Consider the following 19052-nt stretch of genomic DNA (forward strand, 5'->3'; position numbering starts at 1 on the left):
TGATGGTTGCTGACAAAATTTAGTTTTTTAAAATTAATTTTTTACCTAAGTTTGTACCACATTCAGGGAGTTGAAAAACGGGTATTCATTCATTTTTTTTAGCCGCACAGGTTTTGTCGTAGCGGCCAATTTGTGTAGGTGCCTGAGCATATTTTGAACTTTTTAGTGCATTCCATTAAACACTCTAACTTTTTTAGGTTTTAAAGATAATGAGTTCAAACCAAAGGCACGTGAAAGATAATGGAATGGACAACATTATGTGTGTTGAGACGTACTTTAGAACATCGAAAAAAGAAGTTCTGAATATTGAGGTTGGAAACCTAGATATGGCCATTTTCGAATGTACATTTTGAAACGAAATAAATGAGATTCAACTTCAATTTTTTGTCTACATAGAGACTAGATAATGGACAACGTCCGAAACAAGTTTTATATCTGAGAACCATATACTGGATATTTAGGAAATTTTTATAAACATTGTGAAATTTCGAAAATAGTGTATTTTCACCATCAAATATCTCAGGAAGGACACAAGTGAAAAATATCAAATTTGCGCAAAATAGACAATAGTTGTGCAGTAAGAAGTGGGTACAATTACGTCACTGAGGCTCGAGTAATTTCTGAGTTATGTTTTTTTTTTTTTTTTTTTTTTTTTTTTTTTTTTTTTTACTGGGACTTAATATCATGAAGCGCCGTGTGGCGTGGATATAAATTTTGTAGCAAATGTCAGAAGAACACGACAGCAATCTGAAATGGGTAAAGTGTGCATTGCATAATTTTTGAATCATATCTTGTTCAAAAAACGAAACGTGTGTTGTTTTTATTTTCTGCACATAGTGATGCTATTAAGACATCAGTGAGGTAAGTAGTTGACTAATTTGTGTACAGAGTTTGGCACTGATATTGAAAGTACGACTTGTAGGAGTTGTGAACTCTGTGAGTGTGAGTTTCCGGAGAGCCTTAGTGATTGGCACCCACACTTTGTCATTCGTAGGTAGTTTAAGAGGTTCTGCAATCTTTGTCAGCAATCTTTGACCTGGAAATTGGTTGATTTCATTTGGATTGCCCCAGTTGTAGGTGCCGCTAGATTTTCATACGAAATTATAATTTTATCAGCGTCAATTACCCGCTTGCCCGGGCTAAAGTAAGATAAATTAGTAATATGTTCCATTAGCCAGTCACTCTTTACTATTAGTGAAGTGCTCTCAAATTGATAGAAACAGAGAAAATGTAATGAAAAATCAGAAAATAAGAAGTAATCTATATAAATAAAGATTAAATATTTACTATTGTGGGGTGAATTTGGATTTAAAAGGCATCGGAAGTGTTACTGTTCATCACAACGACCCCGAAAACTATGGATTCGCCATTTTTAAATATATCTCCCCCTTACCCTCCCCTAAGTTACACCGTCTAAGTGATAAGATAAAAACCATTCAAGGCCCGAACCTCATCTATGTTGAAAATTTGACCGAGATCGGTCGCGTGGTTCAAGTTGTACGAAGTGACAAACATAGTGACTTTCGTTTATATATATATAGTTTTATTGCAAATTTTTAGAATAAAAACTGTGAACAGCAGAAAAAACTGTTGGTTGCTGATAGCTGACTAACCAACAAACTCTGTAGAACATCGTTTCTCGGACTTATTTTAAGTGAGGACCACTTTTATTGGTCCGAATGTTCTACAGATCACAATATACTTTTTCTCTCTGAAAGCAAATTTATCATCATTAAAAAAAAAAAAAAAAATCTTTTGAGCATATCAATGGCGAAAGTGCAAACCTCGTATCTCCACTTTTTATGGAATTTTACATTTTGGTTGCATTCAATTCCTCACGTCTGGATCTATGCGTGTGCGAAAGCTCGTAAACAAAAACCCAATAAAAAACGTGAAAAACTACCTTTTAAAACCTCGTATCGAATATAAGATAATGTAAAAGCAGAATGATTTTATTGCTCTCCTGAAAAGTTCGGTTTTGATGAGTTACGAAGTTCTGCACTTTCGCCGTCGAATGTTAAAATCAACATATTTATATTTTAAAAGTAGTTTTAATTGAATTTCTTTTAATTTTATATTGGTATTAATAGAAAAAAAATAGCTATTTATTTCTTTTAATGAATGAAAGCTATTAAAAACATTCGATAGAGTAGAGAAGACAATAAAATCCATAAAAATTTCAATCCTGGAAGACAATGAGAGACGCTAGCTTACGTAGTTTCAAAACTATGTGATATGAAATTCACTTGAATTGTATTATGTTTTTTTTTTTTTTTTTTTTTTTTTTTTTTTACTAATGTTCAATGTAGAAGACTACAAGGGAAAATCTCGGAATCACTTGGATTCTGCGAACCACAGTTTGAGAATGAGGATCACAAGCACAGAAATAGGTTTCTTTTTTTTTCTTTTCTACTTTCCTTTTAGCCACTAGAATCGCATATTTTATCCGAATGCTGTCTATTTTTCCAACTAGCCACTACATAATTTATCGAGTTCCGAAGTAACTCAGTGTTACTACTTCTTTTCTTCTTCTTCCTTTTAAGAGGGAAAATTTCGGATAGCCTAGCGGCGACTTCACAGAGTATGCGTTTGAATCAACAACTCTTATAGGTCAGACTCTCTCTCTCTCTTTTTTTCTTTTTTTTTTTTTAACAATAAAAGATACTTCACAGGGATCTGAAACGCGATAGACGATACCCAACGCAAGTTTTCCATTAAGCCAAAGATGATTACACCAGCAAATAGAATCAACGTGCTGAAAAGATGTTCGCCTGACTGCCGAGATTCTCTATTTACTACCAAGTTCTCAGTTATACGATCGTTTTGACGTATCTTGGGAACTAGTCTCTCATTATATTGGGTCGTGTAAACAGAAAACATTTCTATCCAAAGTGAGTCGTCTTCTAATCCCTCCTTTCTGAAAGCCACTTAACCGCACTTTTTTTTTTTTTTTTTAATGTAACGTAACTTATCTAGGGGAGCAGTTTCTCCATGTAAATTTCTTAAATCCTCTTTCCGTTCGGGGAAGTCATCAAACTGGCTTATGGGTGACACAAAGGAAATTTTTAAAAAATGTTCTTACTTCTACCCATAAAGAACCTGGAAAACAACGGTTATTTAGACAGCTAGGCACAGTCTTCAAATTATTTACAGACATGTGTACAATTGTGTACATGTACTATTACTTATTATAAATAATAATAATATCGCACAATAACACTAACTTATATTTTGGAAGGTAACCGAAACATTTGGTGTCCCGAACTATTTCTGAGGAGAGATTAAATAAATTTCGAACGTCTGGAAACCGTACTTACAGGTCTACGAAAGGTCATTGTTACTAAGAAAACCTGTAAAGACAATACTTAGTACACAAATGAGGATATTCGAAAAATATTGAATACAATGCCTGTCTTGAGCGGAATACTACAGTACTACTACTGTTGTCTGAAATTTCCGAATCCATAAAATAAACTTACCCCGCCTTATGCAGTCTATTTGATGTATGATTAGCGTTATACTAAAGGCCTGACTACTGCAGGAAACACATCTTAGTCGACATCTTTAGTATGGCACTAATCACGCGTCAGAACGACTCTGCATAAGGCCCACACTGTTTAAACTTTTAGTTAGCAACAAGCTTTTGTTCAATACAAGTTTCATCATGTATGTGCACTGTATTAGTCATGAAAGTTAAAACGTCTTCACATGTTCACTTTCAGCACACTAAAAGTTATTTTTGTCTAATACTAATTTTGCATTGTTTTTATGATGTTTGTATTGTTTAAATATACTAAACGTTATTACTAATAAAAAATTATTACTTTCTTTCTTGTAGGATGTGCAGACAGTCCATCCCTGTGTGGCTCTTAATAGCAGAACTGTGTTTAATGTTTCATCTATCATTTACTTCAATCGCTCATAAGGAATTATCACCATCCTTGGATTACTTACCTCAAGTATCTTCATCCTCATCACCTGAGGAGAGAAAAGTGGTAAAGAGAAGCAGTGTCTATGACTACGCAGAGATGAGTGATGACTCGTTTTACTCCGAAGCCACAAGAAGAGTATGGAGCATGTGCAGCACAGACGAAGAACCAGAAGGATGCATATTGGCGGCAGTTCATGATGAGGGCGTAACCTTTACAATCATGTTCATCGAAAATTTACGAAGGACTTACTGTGCCGATGAACGTAGCACTATAAGGCTATGCTTGTTTTTGGTTTCACTACTAAATGGTTTCGGTGATGAGATCTCACTATCTAGGGACAATGAATTCAGTAACAGTGTTTGGTATCGTCAACCTCTAGAACTGGATACTAACGAACTTCATGCGATAAAGCTGCCTGACCATCAAATTCAAGTACATAATTCAGATAAGACATATTCAGATATCAATGACGAGTATTCGAATTCGGTTCCTGTTAAGAAAAATGTATTTATGTCCCGTGGTTGGGGAGCTGGTGGGATGCCATTTAGTGTGTTATATATGAACAAACAGAAACCTAAGACCACAAACCCTTCTCCTCACATACATCATGAAATGATGCCGATAACGCCTGCACCACTTCGTAGTGAACCACCTCGCAGTCGCCAAAATCAACAGGTGGGACTAAGAAACGCAGTGGGCATACGCCGAAAACAGTATCCAATAATTCCACAACTCTTTGTTTCTTACGGATGGGGCCCTCTCGGAAAATAGTTAGCAATAATCTTATATTTTGCGTTCAGTGGGGATTTAGGTGGAAAGTATCGAATATTAACGTTCAAAAATATGTGGTTACAGCCCTTAATCCATCACAGAGGACAAAAATACTATTATTATATTTGCCGATCCTGAATTGTTTCAGGCCAGGGTCAAGATCTTTGTTACAGTTTATGAGAAAATAAACATGAAGGGAAAAAAGCAATTAAATATTTGTTTTTCCTTATTTCCCTTCCTCTTAGAAAGCAGTAATTTTACACAAAACATATGAATTTGTTGCTGGGTTTTTACTACTTCACAATGATTAGCTACCTGTTGGACAAGACTGGACAAGACAATCATTTAATCGACGACTGGGCAATATATTTTCCCACTTATATGTCTACAATTACACGGTTGTAACAAAAGAAAACCTCACAGACAAAATGACCGAGCTTTTCTGTGCGGCCACCTTCAAATTGAGCAATGACATTTCTCTCTGAAACGCTTAGTAGCGGAACTAATCTGAACGAGATTTCGACCCCAGTCAGCCTCTTTGAAAGACGGTGTTTCAATATCTCATTGCTAGCCCTTTATATATATGTACAGGTAATTTCTTAACGGATTTCATTGATGATTGTGGGAAAATAGCGACCAAACTTCAACGAATATTTTACGATAATCGGCAATGAATGTGACCAAAAAGCAAACAATCGCCTAGCGACAACGTATACAAGCATGTTTTCTCCAGAATAAAAGTTACCCTTTTCACAGCTTTGAGCACACATTCCGGCTAATCATTTTCTTTTTTAATTTTTCGGCCTATTTTGTCGCTGAATACCTTCAAATATTCAATGGAGATTGACCAATATTTTCCCATAATCGGCATTTTAATTCGCTGAAAACTGAAAAACATGGCAAACGATGATGTACTGAAACACCGTCTTCCGCAATGCATATGCATAGCCCGACAGAGTTCGGAGTATCGCTTAGGATAGTTTCGCAGCCGACGCTCTGGCGCATCGCGATTAGTTTGCAGCGCCAATTCCGCACAATTGAATGAAATGCCGGTAAACTGGTATTCGTATTCACTGTCAGCGCCAGCCTGTGGTGGATAATTTATTTGGATTAACTTCATTTTAACAATAAACTGATTTTTTGTTTTCCACGTATGATGCTATGTTGTGCGCCCCAGTGCAAATTTTTGTTGGACAGCTGATCTGGGCAAAACAACACATTTTAAGAAAATATTGGTTTCATTCCTACCTAAAGAAGGGAAAGAACATCATAATATAGATTATACCATGCCTTTTTCATTGAATTTCGCACGCGTGGCAAAGTGTTTCAGAGACAAATGTCATTGTTCAGTTTCACAAGGTGGACACACAGGAAAGTAATGTTTGAATGATAATACAGTCGAATAAAATACATTTTATTACCTTGTCGGTACTGTATGCCGCACAGGAGGCAATTTGCAAGTTGTAAGACGCCATTACCCTTCATTTCCTCCCAAATAAGTACCCGTATCTTGCAAACTGCGTATGTTATTACCTCACCACTGTGTTGGGTACCCAAGAAAACCCCCAATACCAAATATGAAGCGTCTATCTCAAAAAGTGATAACTTCAAACTATTCGCAAAATCTGTTCAATTTTTAACTTTGAACGCCCGTAATTCGAACTCTCTTCCGATCGAGGATTTCTCCGTTTGCGTAACTGTTTCATATGTAAAAACGAGTCGACTGAGCATAGTATCGATATAAAGTCAGAGTAGCACCTTGTGGCCTTGCCTAGTAGGATGCATTCTCCGACTGTTTCCTGCGATGGTTACAACGTTGGAATCGGTGTGTAGACGTAGCAGAAAAGCACTTTGAAGGGACCAAATACGAATAGGTAATAAATTGTCCATATGATATATCTTAGAGTATCAGTCCGGAATTAAATGAACAGCTTTTGTACTGTATATATACATGACTGATTTTATAATTCGAAACAAGAAGATATTAGATAACAACATTAAACATACATAATACATGCGCAAAAATGTATTCCCATTGCGCTAAGATCAACATATCCTTTACATACACATTCTGGGGTGCGAATTCCTCTCTAATCGCACAATGTATACAAGGTGTTCCTGTTCTGATGTGCATTTTTACCACTGTATATATTATAGTAACATTCTTAAAACCATAAACCAATCAAGTTGTTACAGAGATTAAAGTTTTGCACATAGTTTTGTTTTGTAAATGATCATCATTGTTCTATTTTTTGCAATGTTCAGATGCTTATATGCAAATTATTACTTTTAATCACATACCGACTGTCTTTAGAACAATACTTCTATTCGAGTAAACCTATTGAAGATATACGGAGTCAGAGGTCTCCTTTCGATTCAGATTAGAATTCCCTTTAAACGAGTAAGTTTTAACAAGCCTCTTTACCTATATCGTATTAGTATCTGACCCGTAAGGACCTTTCCTCAACTGTCCTTTTTTCTGAACATTTTTTTCCACCGAAGACTTCATCTTGTTACTTGTACCATGACAGGATTTTTTTTGTGTGTGTGTGTGTCAGTGTGACCTACAAAGGCACATTCCTAATATTCCATAATTTTCATATTTATATCTATATATATCGGCAACTTTTTATTTCCAATATTATTTTCTTTATGAACAATTCATATGAAAATTATTAGTTGGGCGTTCTAATTAAAGAAACAGCTTATGTAGTTAAACACACCTCTTTGCACACTGGACACTACCACAGATCAAAACGCTGAACCATAATTGGCTGCCATGCGATTACTTCTTTAAAGCAGCAATCTAAGGCGCTAATTATAGTAAATTAGGTCATTTTATCTATTCACTGTTCCATCCTCTCTTCATTCCTGACCAGCACTTGGTTATTACTACCCTTCTCAAGAACAGAATGGATCAAAGTTGCAACATAAAGGCTACTCTATCAACATTTGTCTGCTTCTAATACAAAGATAGACTGAAATGCTATCCCTCCAATAGCAAATTATACAGAATGATCCAAAAGTCGGGAACAGATGCTGTAAGTGGATGGTGTATGCATATGTCAACTGGACAAACATTGAAACGGTTATTGTGGGTCGGAGGAGGGGGGAAGTTAGTCTGTGTCAAGTCAAGTGTCAAGTTAGTCATATGATATGGCACGAGAAAAGACGAGACCGTACTTTTTTGATGAGATACAACATGAAAAAGAAGTCTTCCAATTAAAAAAGACACACTCTTTGAGACGAAGCAGCACTTGACGACACCTTTCCGAGACGGAAATGCTCCAAATCGGGTCTCGTGTCAATACTATCGCTAAATTGGTAATCATCTTGAACCCAAGGCCATTTTGTTAATAAGAGAGGCATCATGTGATATATCGATTGACATCAACAAAAGCTCAGAGAAACGACGGAAGATCAGACCTTACCTGAAGACAATGGTGTGGTCCTGGAGAAGGAAAGCTTCTAGTGTGGTGCGGGATATGGGGAGCACGGCTCACTGAACCATTGTTTACTGACGGTGTTCTCAATTGTCCAAAATATCAGCAGCTGTTAGTTTAGCCCGTTAAGTCAGCATTGCTTTCGCTCGATGGGTCATTTCCTAAATTCTTCCACCAAGATTAGGCCCCGACTCATTACATCAACACGGTGTGGAAGTACTTGGAAATGAATTTCCTTGGAATGTGAAACGGTCGTCGGGGTCTAATTGACCAACAAGTTCTCCAACTTCACATATTGAACTTCTACCTATAAGGACCCTTTACGACAATGGTTTATGTTGTAAAAATTCGGGTCATTCATAACCTATAGCAGCGCATTCACGAAGCGTGAGACATGACCTGGCGTTCTTCTACCGGCACATGCAGACTGGAAAAAGCGCACAGCTCTTCCATTGTCTCATAACGGGAGACATTTTGAGCATCTCATGTAAGAAGTGTTATCTCCAAACATTTCTCAAAAAAACGATTATCAACCACTCAGCTGCGTTCAGGTAATACCTGATGCTGCCATTGTTTTTCTTTATATATATATATATATATATATATATATATATATATATATATATATATATATATATATATATATAATATTAACAGATACGTATAGTTTCGTTCTACTCTGAAAGGAAAAAAGAAGGGCTTTGAATATGCTACACATACTGAAATGGATTACAGCTCTCTTTCCACGATCCAAAATTGAAGTAAAGAAATGGAGTGGATTTTTTTTTTTTAACTTTAAGGATAAAAGCGTGTATATTTGGATTTTATAGAAACTTCTTTCCTGTCTCCTCGTAACTTCTATTCTCTCTCTCTCTCTCTCTCTATATATATATATATATATATATATATATAAGACAAGCATTAAATTCTTCAGTTGCTGTTTCTTTCATTCTCGCAACCTACAGGTTCCACGGAGTTGACCAATTCTTTCCTCTCCCTAAATTAAACTGTGATTACATGTCACTTGTGTATGATACGTCCTCAAGCAACCAACATCTCAGTGCAGTTTCATCACACTTTGATTTTGACCCTAGACAAAATTTTATTGATGGAAGCCTATTCAGCTGCTCGCAGGAGGTGTTTCTAGTTACATGTTCCTGTTAAAACAGGAGCGGCGCAAGAAATTTTGAAAGATTACTGGTATTGAATGTTTTACTGACACATAACGTACTGACTTCTTACTTCCGTTCTACAGCTTGTTTAAAAAAAACTGTTTTAGATAATTTAATTTAAAGTCGCTTCGTTTTATGTTTTAAATATGCATCTCCGATCACTCTGGAAAGGTTCATTTCGGTGCAAGGGATTACGGGGCATAAGAACACAAAAACAGTTTCAAATACTCAAGAGAACTCCTTCGTGGCTAAGCAGTTCGTGTACGCGCCTTTGGCGTGGGAGATCCGGGTTCGATTCCTGGTGGAAGCTTGTGGTTCGGATTCCACGTTAATCAGTAGGTCCCGTCTCACATAGCCTCGCTGCTGAAAAGGACGTTAGATCCAAAGTCAACTCACCTCAAATAATTAAGACTATATTTAGGCCTCAGACGTTCTATATTTTTTCACTCTTGCACAAAAGGAAGGTAGTTTCGGAGAGGCACAAAATATTATTCGCTGTAACACTTTGATATATTAGGTAGTTTGTACAAGGGATGATCAGAAAGTAAGGTTACAAAGCCTGCAGTGAAACGTGCTTATATTATTTCATACTCCTGGTTTCTTAGCAAACAGCGTTAACTATTAAATTTTATATTTCAAAGTTATTTTGTACTTTTCTTTCAGTGATTAACGTCGGTTTTTAGTAACAAGCCACGCGAGACATGGAAGTACAGTTTAAGATGGGATTCAGGACGAGGCGAACCACGATTTCCTGCTTAAAGGTAGAAAAGCAAACTATTTGGGTACAAAGGAGCTCACAAGAAAGTACCATCTTGTCATTTACTTATGAGAACTACATGAATGAGATTTAAAGAAAGTAAGAATGATTGGTACCGGAGATAACTCCCAAGTTATCCCATTAAACACATGAATAATACAAACTTTAATAATAATAAATACCCCTTATAAACAATCCAGACGATTGACAGTGAGTCCAGGTAAAATTTGCTAATGGATTATTCTTCAATTCGATTATCCAGATAATTTCACGTATTGTATACAGATTGTGTAATTTTATCTCGCACTCATAAGTTGTGTTCAAAACGTCACTTAACTTTTAGCTTCTGCCTGATTTCTTTCTGTTCGCTTACTATTGCACACATTTCTTTACGTGCGGTTCTATAATATAATCACAAGTCACGTGCCTTACCAATTATTACGGAAAAAAAAATGATTAAGAAAAAACATGGACATTTATTCCTGTATACGAATGAGGAACAAGTTATTTCAATATGGAGTTTGCAGCCCTGATTGATGTCTATAAGAGATCTGGGAACAGTGTAAGTCACGATGCTTGACGTTACTCTATGTTTACGTGTTCTGGCTTAGCTATTTCTAGCTATTACTTGTCTCAGAAAGCAGCTCTTTAAAATCTGCCCTTCGTAGAATGTAATCACACAGTTTTCGCGATTGAAATATTACATATATATATATATATATATATATATATATATATATATATATATATATATATATATATATATATATATATATATATCCGTTGCCGTCGACCAAGTGGACCGCGGGAGAAGAGGAAATAGGGTGCAGCCTAAGTTCTGTGACTGTCTTGACGCAACTCAACCCGAGAACGTGGGATGGATTCGGTCCGCTTCTTGCACACAGAAAAGAATGACTCGTATTAGCGAAGAGAAGAAGAATCCACAGTAGAATTTCGGATCATTTTTGTTTGCGACACATATTCAAATTAGTATGAAAGAAAAAAATTGAACATTTACTTTACAATTTTAGAGTTCAATAACACCCTATGTATGTTTACGTAACTTTTTTTTTTTTTGCAAGCATTTAGGGTACGAACTAATATTCTTGAACTTCATTTTAAACTGATTTACCACAGAAATATTACTGAAGGCAAACATGTGAAATACAAATATGTATGTGTTATATTTGTAATTCAAAGTTATAACAATAAGTACAAAACAGTCAATTGTCAAGTCGTGTAGGATAGATTTAAGGCAGACAAGACTCACGAGAGTCAGTAAATTCGATCCCCGGTAGACCTGCGGAACTTTATGCATATTTTGAAACTTCCTCGTGTGTATGGTTTACAAATGCATCATCAGTATGGGATACCAGGAAATACGTATAATTCAGAGTCTACGTTAAACAGTCAGTGCTGAAAAAGGAATGGTCGAATGAATTGTTCACGTCTTAAAAACAATTCAAATTAATGGATACTTTTTAAATATACTATAAAAATATTATCGTGTCCCTATTTTAGAAATAAAGAAATATACGATAAACGAAACAAGTTAATTTTTCACTTCTCACTATTACATAGGTTTTGCATCCGTTTCAAATTCCACTATTACGTATATATAGGCCCGTACTTAGGTGTTATTCTGTGCTTGAGCACAGGGCGGCAAAGTTTTGTAATTTTTTAAAGATTCACAGTAAAGTAATATTTAAAACTGGAACCTGCAGAGTCCCGCGCAACCGCGAGAAAATGTATTTAATTCGCTCTAATTACAGTAGTTGCTAATTACTTAGCTAATCTGATTATTTTTAAAAAGTCATCCTCTCCCATCCCAAGGGGTGAGGATGAACCTGAACATCGTGAAAACTGATACCGTTAAACTCAGTGACCTCGAAAATTATGAGTTCTACACTAATATTTGTCGTTTTCGATTACTTTTAAAATCTCGCTCCTTTCCTGAAGAGTGAAGCATGACCTTGAAGTTGAATTGGATTAAAGCTGTCGCTATTCATTTCAGTGACCCCAAAAAGTATGAATTCAACTCTAATATTGGCCAGCTTTGAGGGGGGAGGATTTTGTACGGGGAAGGAAATTATTTAGAGCATAGGGGTGCACAATATAGAAATACAGGCCTGCGTATATATATTAATGAGTATACCGAATTTTTTTTTTTTACAGAATCGAGAGGGGTGATTGTTGCTCAATGGTAAAGTGCTAATCTCTGGTGCGAGGGGACCCTGCTTTGAACTCCATCTATGAAACTTTGTGGTAGACAACATCGTGCAACTGGATTTTCTCCGGTTCTCCCATTTCTTTTCATATTCTCATTCCTCTAATTATTTCACATTTCACTTTGATTAATTCATTCGTCTCTAACTTAAAAGACAAGACTGTAGGACATGCGACTAGAAATTGTTTTCATTTCATTTACATAATTGGTTGAGAAAATTCAATTGAAGAAGCAAGTTGAGTAGTGCTAGTAACATCAATTGTTTCTAATTTCTTGAACAACTTGAATTCTTTATGCTGAATAAAGTGTGTAAACTGCAAGACATATATACATATAATGGATATATGACTGTACAATGGGCATTTTTCTCCCCTGCAATATTTGAACCTAATATCAGAATTTAAAAAAAAATGAATTTAAAGTGAAACATCACTGGAGACAACAAAGGCAGGGGATGAATTTTAAATCGAAGAGGAGGGTGCAAGCCAGATTCACCGTCATTGTTGATGTGACTTTCCTATTGTAGAACTCTATAGTACAGTAGAACTGTAGAACTGTTCCTATTGTAGAACTGTATTGCCACTGCATCTTCTTAATTGATAATTACTTAATACGTTAATTGCCATGAATATGGATATCCATATATTGTTTTTCTTTTTCTAGTCTGTGCTTACACAATGGTTATATTTTCAGGGCGACATTTTTTGCTTGAAATTACTGTATTACGGAAAAACAGAAAACCAACTGTTACGATAATAAGGTTTCCAGGACTTCCTTATTAGAACTTTAGAACAAAAAAACTGATAAGCAAGAACATTTTATTACCGTATCTTCCACTCTTGGGCTGGGTCCTGGGAGTCCGGACCTCAGAAATCCCGACTTTACTCTAAATTTAGTCTAATATCAGGGATTTTTTTTATTTTTTTACAAATTTTAATATAATTTATTCTCAAATTGAATTTGAACCTCCCCGAAAAGCTTTGGGTGCTTCCGAAATAAATTCCTGAGTACGTGCATGTCTAACATTATTTATTTTCTTACCTTTATGGTGTTTTCAACTCCCTTCTTAAACTAATACAATTTGGTACGTTAAAAGGTATAATCCACTTAGACTAGACTATGAGTGTAGGCAGGGGTAAAAGTAGGCCTGAAAAGGTGGGGGTACGGCAGGTAGCGGCATGACGTGACGCCGTTCCCTTGCTTATTTTTGCTCATTGTATTTTTTTTAGGAACTGAGGGACGCCGTACATATTTTTTGGAGGTGGGGATACGACGTGCTCCCGCATTCTCCCGCACTTGTAGCCCTGAGTGTAGGAAGAAAAGCATTCTGAGTTTCTAACGGAATGAAATGAAGTCTTGTCCCAGAATGGTGTCGCATACATTGAAGGAGTGGGATGATGCACGAATTTGTAGAGGATGAGGTGGAACAACTGCAAGACGTAGCAGCAGTAGTATACAAAGATATCTAATTGGTAAATAATAATAATAATAATAATAATAATAATAATAATAATAATAATAATAAATCATGATGACTACTACTTCTACTTTGCCAGGTGACAGAAACAACTCATTTCTAGAGCTGCAATAAACTTTAAATAAACTTTAAATATTTTCCAAGGAGTCTTCCACCCCGGCCAAGTATCTTTATGATGGACAACACCATGTCCGTGGGTTTTCTCTCCCATTTTCATTCTTATTTCATAATCACTCACATTAATCATCCATTTACTTTAACCTAAAGAGCAAAATGTGCGATGTAAAAAAAAAATATTTTTTAATTTTTTTTATTCTACTATTACTACTTTCTTTTACTTTAACGTCACAAGACTATGGAAGACGGTGATGATGATAATGAACTAAATGAAAATGAGAAACCCTCAAGAAAACCCATTCACACGGTGTTTGTTCACCACAAACACAATTTCGCCAAAGCCGGGATCGGATGAGGGACCCTAACCATCAGAGGAGTGTGCTCAACCACAGCCACCGCGGCCCTACTATCCCTACTAATACTGCAGTAATAATAATAATAATAATAATAATAATAATAATAATAATAATAATAATAATAATAATAATGAAATGACTTGGCTTAGGATCAAAAGTGAGTGTTTTGCTTTTGAGCTACAGTGTAAACTTTAAATATTTTCCAAACCTGCTTTGGTGGCCCTGATAATATCTCAATTTTAAACTAAAATAATATATGGCCTATACCGTATTTTACAAACTATAAGACGCACCTTAATTTTTAAGCAACTTAAAAAAGAAATACCGTAATATTTTTACCATTTTTGTTAGCAAGTGCTAGCAAGCTTGTGAATTCCCGCAACTCATGTTCATCGGATCGGTGCACTGTTACTGCCAGTTGAATCCAATGTTGCCAGATAGAGATAGGTTTCCCGCGGCATCGAATATATGGCCACTTTTAAGACTGGAGAGAATTTTAAATCAAACACTGGACATGTTTATATTAATTTAAAGTATAAGACGCACTTGGAGGCAATTTTTCGAATAAAAAAGTGCGTCTTATAGTCCATAAAATGTATCTTATAGTAGTGCATTATCTTTCATTCCACAGCATTTAGTGTTGTCCTGAAAATATGGATAGAAAATAAAAAAGAAGAATTTTCTGTTCATTTAGGGATGCGCACGAGTCGAGACGTTTCGGATCTCGACTCGACTCGAATTCGGATCGAGATTCGAGTCGAGACACACTTTGTAAAATTCGAGACGAGACGAGACTGCTCGTGAAAATCTCGACTCGAAGGTCTCAAAAATCTTTCTATAATTTTTATTATTATTTTGAAGAAATTATTCACTCAGAACAGCCTTGAAACCAATTCTAGCATTTATTATTTTAGAAAGGTACAAAACGCATAAACTTAATAGTTAGTCTTTCGAGATCAAGATTTAATTTTGAGCTCAATTCAGTTAATAACTAATGTTGTGATATTTGTACTTCAAAAATAATAATAATAATAATATTTGAGCCTATATCTAGTTTGTGTAAAAGTATTGCGATAAAGTGAACTTCACAAATTCTCTGAATGAGCAATTGGCAGTCTATAGTAGTTTAGTATAATTATAATTATTGTGTTTTCGTTCCCATGAACGCAATAGGGTACGAACCTGTGTGTGCACATGTGGTGCCAACTCTCTCAACTGACCTACCAATAAAGGATCATTGCGTCCATGCCAAGACGGTTCGACGTTGTTATCCGTGCCAAAGGTGGACATACTAACAATTATGTAGGTAGTCTTAATGTTCTGGGTGATGTGTGTATATATATATTTAACTTGTATATCTTGTCTCGACTAGAATTTCGAGACATCTCGTCTCGAATTCGAGTCGAGTCGAGACAGAAACATGTTTTCGAGTCGAGATATTTTCTAGAGACGAGTCGAGACAGACTTAAATCTAGACTCAACTCGACCCGTGCGCATCCCTATGTGCATTATCAAGTGGAACTGTGACATCACATTCAGTTAAATAAACTTGTGAATGTATAGAGAAATAGAATTTACAATTGCATCCAAAAGCGCTTAGGAATTTCTCGGATAATCACAGAACACGATACAAATTGATTAAATGTAAAGGAATAACTAAATAGAATGCATCACACGCTTTCGCTGAGAAATTCAATGCCCTTATTAACCGCATTAAATTGAACAACTACACTTTAGGGAGAAACAGTTAGACCCTTAACGTATCAGCTGAGCATCGTTATCTACAAGTAGACGAAATCCAGGAAGGAAAACGAGTGTGCTTTCGTTTTTTTTCTTTTTCTTTCTTTCTTCTTTCAATTTAGATTCCTTTACGAAAAGAACAGATGAAAAGAATCCCAACTTGCTCTGTGTGATTTGGAGAAAAAGGAAAGATTTCTTTCAATAGGTTCGTAACATACACAATGAAAGAGAAGCAGGAAAAAAATGAAGTCAGTAGAAATGTTAAAGAAATTTGAAATCTCTTCTCAATTTCTTCTGCTACGGACTTTTTCTTAATTACGGGGTGAAATAGAAAAGAAAAAGATATATATACACATACTCACACGAAAGAGACTTCGATTACATGGATTAGCTGGAATCAATTCACTCTCTCCATAAGATTATGTTACACCCACACACTTTTAATAAAACCCTCTTCTCACCTAATCAATTCTATTTTCGTTCCTAGTCACAGAAATCAACTTTCTGTATGTTTATATGCTTCGTAATCACAAAGTTTGTATTTGAATTGAATTCTATTCATACTGATATACCTTACTTTATAGAATTTCGGTACTTCGTTAAAGAAAAAAAAATCTAAATATAACTATAAGAACAGTAAGATCCACGGTATATGAATAGGAAAATTGATGTCTTCTTAAAATGTCCCTAAAATCCTTGACAAAAGATGCACATGAAACGATAAATAACTGCTGTAGTTGCCGATTTCTTTACATGGAATACGGGAAGGCGTAATTCTTGTAACTAAGGTTGTAATATTGGAAGTTGGTAGGTGGAATAAACAAAAGTAGAAAAAAGTGGGCTAACATGAACTCTTACTCCCATAGGTGGGATATGGAGTCGCGTTGGCTCAGTGGTAAAGCGCTCGGGTGTAGTGTTGCCCACGAGAAATTTCATGAGTCCCGTGGGTAACACTAGTTCACCCAAGTCTTAGATCCCAAACACTGTTCTACCGTTACATGATTCATAATAAAAACAATAAATGAATCTAGTGATGGTACGAATACAGTGAAAATCATTTACAAACGTTTAAAAATACGCAAGTCTTTACACAAAATGCTCCAATAATAAATATGGTTTAATGTTGATGTTATGTATCATGGACCTCCCGTACCGCAGAGTTTCTGATAACTTCTATCTTGAGTCATCGAACCCACGATGCTTAAGGATACAGATAACAGTTACAGATGATTATAAAAATAATGGACCAACCTGAAGAAATGCAACTTACATGATTCATACGGCGTGAGACTACCGTTAGACAGCAGAACAAATCTGATTAGTCACGGAATGAAGGCGTACAAGTCATGAATTGTTTCGAGATGAATATTGTACCATTCTTTGTGCAGTACAACTCAGTTCCGTTAACGAGGAAGGTGGAAGATATCTGTTTCAGAATCTTGAACACAACAGTATGAATTGGTGCATTGTCACTGACTAGACATAACATCTGGACGTACATGTCCAGCTAAAATGTTGACATAATGATTGGCAGCAATGCACCATGGGAGTGTAATAGCAATATCATGGAATATCAGGCAACTGCGGTCCAAATTACCACAGAATCGCCGACATATTTTTACGGTTGGGAGGATTCAGTTCAGAGCACAAGTTTCTTTGGGCATCTGTCAGAACACGTATGGTCTTCGGTGACAATATTCTTCAACGATCGGCAATCTCTGTCATTGAGGCCTCTCTTTCGTTCACTATTACTCTTCGTCGATGTTATTTTGCCATGCGTTTAGTACGTCATCTTCATCTTGCATCACGCCTGTAGTTGGTGGATGGAACTACGACCACATTCAGCCCCTCCTAAAACTTTGCTAGTTGTTATATATGTATGAGTACAAGCTGAACTTCGGTTAGCTATCCAAAAAATTATCTCCCCCCCCCGCCGCCGTCTTAGTATTTTGGCTATGGGCCTGCCTTGGACCCCATCGCGACACACCAAACACAATGGCCACCTTACATACAGATGTGCCAACCGTGCACTCATAATTTAGTAACTTTAAAACGCAGAGAGGTCTTTCATTTTGAATCACTACAATTTGCCCGATTCATATAAATCAAATCATTTTACGACCCACAGTTAAGCAGTGTAAGCTAAAGGATACAGTGATGATAAAAATGAATGAAGTGATGGAATGAAGAAAGTGAGAGGAAACGGGAGACCCTCAAGAAAAAAAACACGCACACGGAGTTTATCCATTACAAAGCCTACTTAGCGCGAGCGAGGATCAAAGCAGGGACTTCAAGCACCAGAGATGAACACGCTCTCTATCACTGAAACACCTCGGCCCCTGCTGCTTCAACACATCCTCTTTTGACGTACTATAGACGATTACCTAACACCCACTAACAACGGCAAGGTGCTGTACACGTATCCTCAGTGTTACCACCTCATGCCCTATGTGCTGCAAACTACATGTGTTTTCATTATTTTTTTACCTCCATGTTATGCACTTTTTTTTTTTTTTTTTAAATAATGGAAACACAATTTGAATGTGACCAGACCTCCCTGAATTTTTCCTGTCGTTCAAAATATTGAAACTCAAAACATAAGTAAATAAATAATAAACAAATAAATTAAAATAGAAATAACGATAAATTTCAGTTCGCTATTTTCTAGCAGCTGCACAGAAGTATAGTGATATCTCCATTTACGAAATGCATTCATTCCAGAAAGTTATCTGTATCATGAACCTCTCTTATCTTAAACCGAAGTTCCCTATTTAAAATATTGCATATCCATCAATTCGTTCTATCTCCCGAATATACTAATACAACAAGCGGAACGTACCACTCACTATCTTTAATTACATACTATTCACAGACTTGTTGATAACTGACCAATTCTCGTTACCATAATAACGATACAAACAATAACTTTAAAACGCGCAACGAAGTCTAAATTAGCAACAATAGAAACTAGCAGAAATTCCTCTGCATAATACTTCACATAATAATAAGATAATTTATAACTGCAACAGCTGATCAGCAGTCTGCCTACAACATGCCACA

General features: G+C 36.0%; 2 protein-coding genes across 2 annotated transcripts in view; one reads left to right on the forward strand and one right to left on the reverse strand.

Moving 5' to 3' along the window:
* Positions 1-6585, forward strand: part of LOC145686110 (uncharacterized) — a 43552-nt gene extending 36967 nt beyond the window's left edge. Inside the window, exon 2 of the mRNA XM_081759075.1 lies at positions 3839-6585. Coding sequence (XP_081615201.1) covers positions 3840-4703 — 864 coding nt within the window. The 5' untranslated portion in view covers position 3839 and the 3' untranslated portion in view covers positions 4704-6585. The remainder of the gene's footprint in view (positions 1-3838) is intronic.
* LOC145686111 (RNA-binding protein 42) overlaps positions 1-19052 on the reverse strand; it is a 129390-nt gene that overhangs the window by 40673 nt on the left and 69665 nt on the right. The window lies entirely within an intron of this gene.

This window comes from Thermobia domestica, chromosome 5 (assembly GCF_964235325.1).
Source record: "Thermobia domestica chromosome 5, izTheDome1.hap1.1, whole genome shotgun sequence".
In the NCBI taxonomy this organism is placed as follows: domain Eukaryota; kingdom Metazoa; phylum Arthropoda; class Insecta; order Zygentoma; family Lepismatidae; genus Thermobia; species Thermobia domestica.